General features: G+C 37.8%; 1 protein-coding gene across 1 annotated transcript; it reads right to left on the reverse strand.

Annotated features, from left to right (window-relative positions):
- Positions 1 to 6,826: 6,826 nt before the first annotated feature.
- On the reverse strand, positions 6,827 to 8,595 carry LOC127411500 (spectrin alpha chain, non-erythrocytic 1-like). Its single transcript, XM_051647129.1, has 5 exons — positions 8,252 to 8,595; positions 7,699 to 7,861; positions 7,342 to 7,530; positions 7,155 to 7,232; positions 6,827 to 6,966 (listed from the first exon to the last, which is right to left on the reverse strand). The coding sequence occupies exons 2-5, from the start codon at positions 7,822 to 7,824 to the stop codon at positions 6,919 to 6,921; spliced, it is 441 nt and encodes a 146-aa protein (XP_051503089.1). The 5' UTR covers positions 7,825 to 7,861; positions 8,252 to 8,595; the 3' UTR covers positions 6,827 to 6,918.
- Positions 8,596 to 9,220: the final 625 nt, after the last annotated feature.

Here is a 9,220-nt window from a genome sequence, read left to right on the forward strand (position 1 = left end):
ACTTTGCACAGAGACACACACTAGCTGCGTTTACATGGACCCTGGTAATCCGTTTGTGATCAGACTAGAAGCTCAATCCGAATAAAAAAGTCTCATGTAACCACGTCAATTGGATTAAATTGGCCACATCTGATTTAAATTTCATTCGGATTGTAAGGGGTGGTGTAAACCTTTTCTAATCCGTTTGAAACTGGGACGATCTGTGTATGTTCAGTACTGACACAGTAATGGAGTCATGACGTTTCACGCACAACGACACACTTTCATTACAGTAAGCATATTTGTGACCATCAGTGTAAAGAAGCAATAGCGGTGAATGGAGAAACACCTGTGAAATGACATCAATAAAAGCATCCAAAAGTTGCTTTTGATCCATGCCAAGTGCCAGGAAAAGTGTGTACATGTCTGAAGTCTGCAGAAATGTTGCCAGATTTGACTTTCATGGTCATTTAAATATATTTTATTCACGATTAATCTCCGTACGCCGGCCAGTCTGACGTGTTATAGACGAGCACACACACTCAGAGGTATATCACCATAAACATCTCTCATTCAGGAGTTATAAATGTTTGTGTTGTTTTCTGGTCTGATTCGGCCACTATCTTACTAAACGTCTGTGATGATCCCACCTATATGAAAGTAAGATCTGCTTTTAGCTCATAAAGAGAACACAGAAAGCAACTGAGGCAAACAAACCTATGCAAATTATTAATTATTACTATTGTGTTTTATTTATGTTGTCATGCATATGTTGTCTCTTTTGTAATGTAGTTAATTTAAAAATATCCATATTTTCCATATCAACTTGCTGTGTAAATATGACTATTCTTACATTGTAATCTGATGGCGTGAATAAATTCTATGCTTCAAAATCTTGTGTGTTGTTTAATGACTAACATTAGTATACTGTATTATAAATTTAAGTGTTCGATCGTTGCTCTCCCTCTTCATCACTGGTTGACTTTGTGATTTTGGCTCTGGTATGTTAACAGTAGTATCACTTTATTAAGCTTTATAAATAGAAACAAAAGTTTTGTTGACTTTTGTCACATCCCACAGCGCAGCATACTGAAGGTATGAGTTTTGGTCATATACTGTACGGTATATGGCAGCGAGGTCATATAATGATATCACATGAAATGGGTAAATCGAACTGACCTCTTGGCTCAATTCAAAGCCTGTATATTTCAAAGCTGGATGTTTTTATTGTTGCTGGAAAATGAGTAGACGGTATATTTGAACATTATGAATGTAATGTGTGTTATTTATGATGTATTGATTATTAAAACTACAAGCCGTCGCGCAAAACATCATATCCTCATTAGTAGAGAAGTCTGAAATAATTTTGTGTGAAGTCAAGTGAGAACACCCCTTCAAACGGCGAATGCTGTATAATCGTGCAGTGTACACACGTCACAATAGCAGTTCCGATCTGATGCTTGATACATATAAACGCTCACATCAATCTGATTACTTTATGTAGCATTCATGTAAACAGTACGTTCAGAAATCATCAATCGGAATGATTTCATTCCGATTAAAACAAAAAGTGTCCATGTAAACGCAGCTACTGTCCCAATGAATGTGTCATCTGCATCTCTTTAACACGACGACTGCGTTTGCCACTTTATTTGCTTGCCTGAATGAATGGGTCGTCTGCATCTTTCATTGGGATATTAAATAACCGCCACATACCATTAAATATGGTATGTGAAGCTTGATGAGAAGCTCCAAGCTTGATGAGAAACTCAGGTCTCTGGGCTTAAACAGCTCACTGTGCAGCTGGATCCTGGACTTCCTGTCAAGCAGATGCCAGGTGGTTAGAATGGGCAGTAACATCTCCTCATCACTGACCCTCAACACTGGAGCCCCACAGGGCTGTGTTCTCAGCCCACTCCTGTATTCCCTGTACACACATGACTGTGTGGCAACACACAGCTCCAATGCCATCATTAAGTTTGCTGATGATACGACGGTGGTAAGTCTGATCACTGACAATGATGAAACAGCCTACAGAGAGGAGGTGCACACTCTGACACACTGGTGTCAGGAGCACAACCTTGTGGTGGACTTCAGGAGAAGAGATAGAGAACACAGTCCCATCACCATCAATGGAGCACCAGTGGAGAGACTCAGCAGCTTCAAGTTCCTCGGTGTCCACATCACTGAGGAACTTACATGGTTCATCCACACTGAGGCCGTTGTGAAGAAGGCTCATCAGAGCCTCTTCTTCCTGAGACGGCTGAGGAAGTTTGGAATGAACCGCCACATCCTCACGTGGTTCTACACCTGCACTGTAGAGAGCATCCTGACTGGCTGCATCTCCGCCTGGTACGGCAATAGCACCGCCCACGAACGCAAAGCCCTGCAAAGTGTGGTGCGAACTGCCAGACACATCATCAGAGGTGAGCTTCCCTCCCTCCAGGACATCTATAACAGGCTGTGTGTGAAGCTCGGAGGATCATCAGAGACTCCAGCCACCTGAGCCATGGGCTGTTCTCACTGCTACCATCAGGCAGGAGGTATTGCAGCATCAGGACCCACACCAGCCGACTTCATGACAGCTTCTTCCCCCAAGCAATCGGACTTTTGAGCTCGTGATCTCTCACGATCAATATACATCAGCACTGCACTTTATTAATCTTATTATCTCACACTGGACTGTCATAAATTATATTCTTTTAACAACACACTGGCAACTGACTATCAACCGACAGCCTGAATGTCAATACAGTACAATACAACCTACTGTACTTTTTATATATACTATATATACTATTTATTTTTTATTGTATAATGTGTATTCTATATTGTGTGTATTGTATAGTGTACATTGTATGTTATTATTTGTATATTGTGTTATGTGTAATTATGTGTATATTAGATTTTAAATTGTGTTGTGTTAATTTGATGTTATTGTAAATTGGCATATGTCTCATCACTGTCACAACTGCTATGTTGATCGGAACTGCACCCAAGAATTTCACACACCATTGCACTTGTGTATATGGTTGTGTGACAATAAAAGTGATTTGATATGATTTGAATACGCAAGAGCTATAAGTTCATCTTGACATGAAGAAATGCTAAAATACACTAGCAGTCAGACAGTGCTCACCTTTTCAGTCATAGTGCTCGTTCAAAGAGGGAGCAGTGTTTTCCTGAGGTAATGACAGAAAAACAGCATCTGGAGTTATTCACAATAAGTAATGACAAACCTAGACATGACATGTATTATAATAGGCTTGTGTGACAATTTTTTCAGGTTTATTTAAATTCAGAGTTGTTAAAACATTGATAACGATCTGTTATCCTTGTTAATAAATGATACACATATGAAAACTTACCATGGATTTACTGTAGTAATATTGTATTAGCCATGACTTTAGTAACCACAACTGTGGTAATCATGTTTTCTTTTTTTTCTTCTTGGCAGATTTTTTTGATACAATTAACCCTGGTTTTACTACAGCATTACTGTAGTATCCATATGGTAACTTGGTTTTAGTAATAGTAACAACATAATTATATCTATGATTAATTTTGAGGTTTTATATGTGGCTTATACTTACTCATTTTTAAAGGGTAAACAAAGCAGGCTAATAATTTTCTGTTTAGGCCTATACATATATAAAACAATTTAAGTAATAATTTAAGTTACTTATTTTATCCAAAGAATTAGTAAAATTCAATTTAATAGAGGTATAGGTATTGGTATCGATATCGGCGATTTTGGCCTAAAAGTACTTGTTATCGGATCGAAAAGAAAATAAGTGGTATCGCCCATCCCTAGTGGAAACGGGGCTTGCACAGTTCTAATCGGAGTTTCTGCAATACCTGCACTGGATTTACAGAGTGGAGTTACTTGCTCTTAAACACGCACATGCAGTTGGTCCGGACTACTTCAAAATGTAGCGTATGTTGTGAGTAAACACCATACGCTAAAAGCTTGCTGCTGACTGACTGCTTACATATATTTCATTTTTTTGTTTGAGTATGTGCTACATTTTTGATTGTTGAACTGGTTAAAAGTCTTGAGCTGCTATACGGATTTTATGTGTTTCACTGTTGAATTTGACTGTTGAAGTGAACTGAATTTTCCTTGCAACTTGGGATTTTTTTTTTTTTTTTTTTTGGATTTGTGGACACTTTAAGTTTGAAAATACACAGAATGAACTGAACTTCCCTGAGTACATTTTTGAATTGACTGCCTACATACCGTGGTTTTATGAGTGTGAAACTATTCTTACAAAGTCTAAGGTTCATGTATATTGTTGATATTGACTGGAAAATATTGATGGTATTATGTGCATGCAACCTTTGTATGTTTTCCTTTCATTTACTTAACTATGGACAAACTGAAACTTAACACAAACGACAGAATTCCTGTCTGGCACCCCAGCATTTTAAAAATTAAATGAAAGTGGAAAGCGTTACAGCCTTTAAGATGTGACATTACTATGCATGATAAGAACAAACATGTTCAGTGTTGAAGTGCACAAGTAAAGTGTTGACTTGAGTAATGCATGTGACTGATTTAATTCAGACTAGTTTGCTCACAAACAAGGATATTAAATGAATGCACAACAGTCAGCATCTCACTATTCGTCTAAAAACAACTTGATTTTGGCCGAGAATGCCACACCTACCTACTGTTTTGCTGAGGTCTTGCTCTCTTCAGGGTGGAGCTTTGTCACACATACACACCGGTTCAGAACAGAGAAGACGTGACAGACATTCCCATTCCCTCCGCCTTTCTCTCCGGTTCTTTAGTTCACTTTCTGTAAGCAAAACCTCAAAAACACTGCAATCTCCTGTACTCTCTGTCTGATTGTGGCTTTTTTGTTTGTGTGTAGCTCTTCAAACTCTCTCAGTTTGATTTCTGAGTACTCCGGTTAAAACAAGTAAGTCTGGGCATAGAAATGCATCTCCTCGTCAACTTCAAACTCTTCAGACATGTTCTATAAGTTCTGTTCTTTGGTTTGTGTCCAGCTGTGTTGTGTTCTGTTATTACTATCACTGTGATGGACCTGTTTTTAGATAAACAAAACAAGTTTCTGCTTGAACGTCCCATCTCGCAAGCAGGGGCAGCTTTGCTGCTATCGTGTAATCACATGAACGCAAGCAGGACAGCAACAGTCGTTAAGAGTTTTACAAAATAATAAATTAGATTTCAGTTTGTTTCTTGGATTGCAGGACTCAACTCTACGTCATTTGAAAATAAGAGTCCCCAGTGTTTTTCAGTCTTCTTTATAGGTAAAAGTCCCACATTATGCACCAAATCTGATTTTATTTTCTGAATATTATTGTGATTCTAGTTGAACGATGTATTACACCTGGGATTTTATTTTTGTTATTAACATTTTTATTGATTCCATTCATAAAAAACAAGACACAACATAAAATATGGAATCAGATATATAAATTAAACTCTTCCCCCCGAACATCCCCCCCACCTGACACAAACACGCATTAGAGTGGTGTTACAATTATAACAAAAAAATAGAAAAAATAAATAATATACTTTCAAAAAGCAAGTGTGCACATACACATCAAACAAAAAATTTAAAATCAAAAATCCCTCTCCACTGCCTCTCCCTGAGAACCCTCCAAAAAATCAAAATATCCACCCCACTTCCTATTAAACAAATCGCACTTTCCTAACCTTCTGAAGATTGCCTCCTCAAACGCCGCAACCTCGCTCATCTCCCCACACCACTCGCGAAATGAGGGTGCCCCAGCCGTCTTCCACCCCCTGAGTATTATTAGCCTGGCCACCATAACTCCGGCCAGGACCCAACCTCTCAAGTGGCTATCCCCAAAATGTATGACTTCCCCATCACCCAAAATGCAGAGTCTGGGGCAAAATGAAAACTTTGTGTCCAGCACATCACACATAAATCCTTGAATCTTTCACCAAAATTCCTGTATTTTAACACATCCCCAAAAAACATGGGTTGTGTCCCCGTCTTCCGATTGGCATTGCCAGCAGGTGGGTGTGTCTTTAAGACCAAGTCTATACAATCTAGAGGGGTTCCAATATAATCGATTCAAAATCTTAAATTGCATCAGACGCACCCTCGAATCGCTTGCGCCTGGGATTTTATTAATTTTGGACTCTTGTAGCCTCTATGTCTGAGCCCATCATAGTAAGGGAAGACAAATATATATATATATATATATATATATATATATATATATATATATATATATATATATATTTCACATTTCTATTAATCAATTTAAAAAAATTATCACTGATTAATCGGTTATTAGCCTTTTCCACCAACTTAGTTATCGGTATCTGCAAAATCCACTATCGGTCGACCTCTGGTCTTAACATTCTGTAAGAGCCTAATGCCAAACCTTTACGAGGGCATCCACTTGGTTGCGGTTGGCCAGTATCTCAGCCTCAAAGCTCTGATGTTTCAGCAGCTTAGCCAGAAGGTTAATAGGATCTCACCAGCTCTCATCAAGAGCCACAGAGTTTATAAGCAAAAGGACATTTTGCCTTTATTTTGTGAAAGGACAAAGGAATTGATATGTAAGAAGAAGAAAAAAAGGCTACTTAAATGAATCGCATCTCTTGACTTTCCAAAATTCAGCAAGAGTTTTTCCTTTGCACGCCTCATAGCTTCCTTCTAGGAACTTCTGCAGCTGTAGAGATTCTTCCAAAGCTTTTTGTCAAGCTTTGCTCATCTCTAGTATTTTGTCTTTTCTTTAAGAAAGAAATAAAACATTGGATTTTACTTTTTATTTATTTTAATCTATGAAGTTGGTTAATCACTTTTATTCTTACTGCATACCTGAGCAAAATAGCTTTGGTCTTCTTCTTGATGTTGTCAGAGTCATAGTGTTTTGCCTGAATGAGCTGCTGAGATAACCTGTCAATTTTTTTCACCCGTTCCATTTGAGCTTCTATAGAGCTCTCAAACAGAGCACGCTTCCTCTGAAGAGCCTCCACCTCTGAAAAGGATCCCAATAAAATGCCAATGAAAAACATCTATCAGCATGCATTTCCATAATTACTCAGGATAAAAAGCACAAAGGCCATTTTATGATATGTCAAGACAGATTATTTTTTGTTTTTTGGTAGTTTATTGTGCAAAATAATGCCTTTCAAATAAGGTCCAAGACTGACTTGGAGCAGGTACCCCTAGATCTTCATTGATCAAGAACGCCTCCCTGTTACTCATCCAGTTCTCACTTTGCTCAGCATAGCCCAGGAATACCTGCAACCAATAAAAGTCTCGTTATACCCCACATACCTCACAAAACAAATGTTTCTGGCTTGAGTAAGTCCAGTATAAACGGTAAAAAACCGCAATGAATCAAAGTAACCTGGAGCTTCAGTGCTTGATCCAGAGTTTTCTTTCTGTCCTGCCAAGCTTGAGCAAGCTTTGACTTGGCATCCTCGAGCTTGCGTAAGGCGTCTTTAATCTCTGCTAAATCACCGGGTCCAGACTTAACAAGATTCTGTCCAAAACTCTTAACTGAATCTATATGCTCCGCATGGGCATCAATCTCAGCCTGAAAACATTGCAGCCACATTAGTAGCTATGTATTAGAGTTAACTTTGTATTTCTTGACAGGGTTAGACAAACAATCTGACAAACTACTAGCAATAACATTCAGCAACAGGAGCAGAGGAGCTGAGAAGTTCTCTCATAAGTTACGTTTTTTTGTTTAGTTTAATACCTTCCAGTCCTGGTGCCCTAGTATGAAGCTCTCAGCTTCAGTCTTATTCTTAGGCAGGCCCTTCTTCACCATCTCATCAGTCTGCTTCCATGTCCAGTCCAGCAGAAGGCGCTGGTTAGCTTTCATCAGCTGCAGCTGGTGAGATTTTTGCAACCATTCTTTCCTACAAAAACATAGTGAAGAAATAGTACACACACACACACACACACACACACAAAGACATAAAAATCTGTCATCATTCAAAACCAGTATTACTTTCTTCTGTGGAACACAAAGAGAGATGTTTAAATAAATGTAAAATCACCATTCACTTTCAGAATTTTCATCTCCTTTTGTGTTCCACTGAAGAAATAAAGTAATACGGCTAAGGAACATCATGAGTTAATTATTTTTTGGGTGAACTAACCTTTAAATGTAAGACACTGTTAACCTTTTTATCCAAACTATCCTCCCATAAGCTTTTTTTTTTTTTTTTTTTTTTAACATTACTACTATTACTTTTATATAAATATTAATGTTATTATTGTTCAATTCAGTAACATTGGTTGCATACCTTTGTTTGACCTCCTTGTCCAGATTCACTAAAGCAAATTTGACCTCTTCCTGCTTCTTTTAAATTTGTCAGACAGGTCAGAGTGCCTCCTCAACCTGTCTTTAGTCTCCTTCTCCAGGCCCTGGTTGTATAAATTAGAGCCATTGTTTCCTTTGTAACCCTCACTTTAAGAAGAATACCTTTAGTGAGTTACACAAACCCACACTCTATAGCATATAATGCACTGTAAATACTTTATTTAAAGACTTTTGTACATACAATAGTTTAACTTTATTGGAAGGTGCTAATAGGGTCACATAATGCACAAAGAAAAGTACACAATAGATATTGCATATGAAGTGTTACCTGCAGTGCACTGAATAATGAGTAGGAATCTACGGTGGCCATGAAGTGCAAAACAAAACAACAAATCTGAAAACACAACGGCAAATCCAAAAACAAAATAAAAATTCAGAGATACAACAACAAATCATAAAACACAATGGCAAATCCGAAAAAACAAAAGGACAAATCAGAAAACACGACGCCATATCTTACAGTTTTTTTATGACTGCTTAAGCACGATTTTGAAAACAGGGCTCATTTTGTCAAAACACTACACACAATTCACACAACCACACACACAAGTAGCAATTTAGCAGAACACCTCAGATCTTTTGCAAAATGAAACACTTCATTTAAAACCATACAATAATTTATAAAAACCCAATTTTGACACCATATGGCACACACATGATTCATACGATCTGATTCTGTTTGAACCAGTTACACACTGCTGTGCTCAATCTAAAACACTTTTAACATTTCGACTTTTCTAATGATATAGTCTGGGTTTGATTTTTTCAGAGATATTGTTAGAGTAAAGTACATGAATATATTGACCAAACACAACACACAAGACCAGTACTGCACACTGATGAAAATATTGATTTCTCCCCACATTGTAAAATCAGTCAATACATCCGTGCA

Source organism: Myxocyprinus asiaticus, chromosome 20 (genome assembly GCF_019703515.2).
Source record: "Myxocyprinus asiaticus isolate MX2 ecotype Aquarium Trade chromosome 20, UBuf_Myxa_2, whole genome shotgun sequence".
In the NCBI taxonomy this organism is placed as follows: domain Eukaryota; kingdom Metazoa; phylum Chordata; class Actinopteri; order Cypriniformes; family Catostomidae; genus Myxocyprinus; species Myxocyprinus asiaticus.

Bases quoted from the DNA above. Each gene is read 5' to 3' on its own strand.
- LOC127411500 (XM_051647129.1), bottom strand. From the start codon at position 7,824: ATGAAAGCTAACCAGCGCCTTCTGCTGGACTGGACATGGAAGCAGACT. The intron at 7,531-7,698 runs GTATTAAACTAA...CAATGTTTTCAG, and splicing joins TAGGGCACCAGGACTGGAAG to GCTGAGATTGATGCCCATGC. The intron at 7,233-7,341 runs GTTACTTTGATT...TATTGGTTGCAG, and splicing joins ATCAAGCACTGAAGCTCCAG to GTATTCCTGGGCTATGCTGA.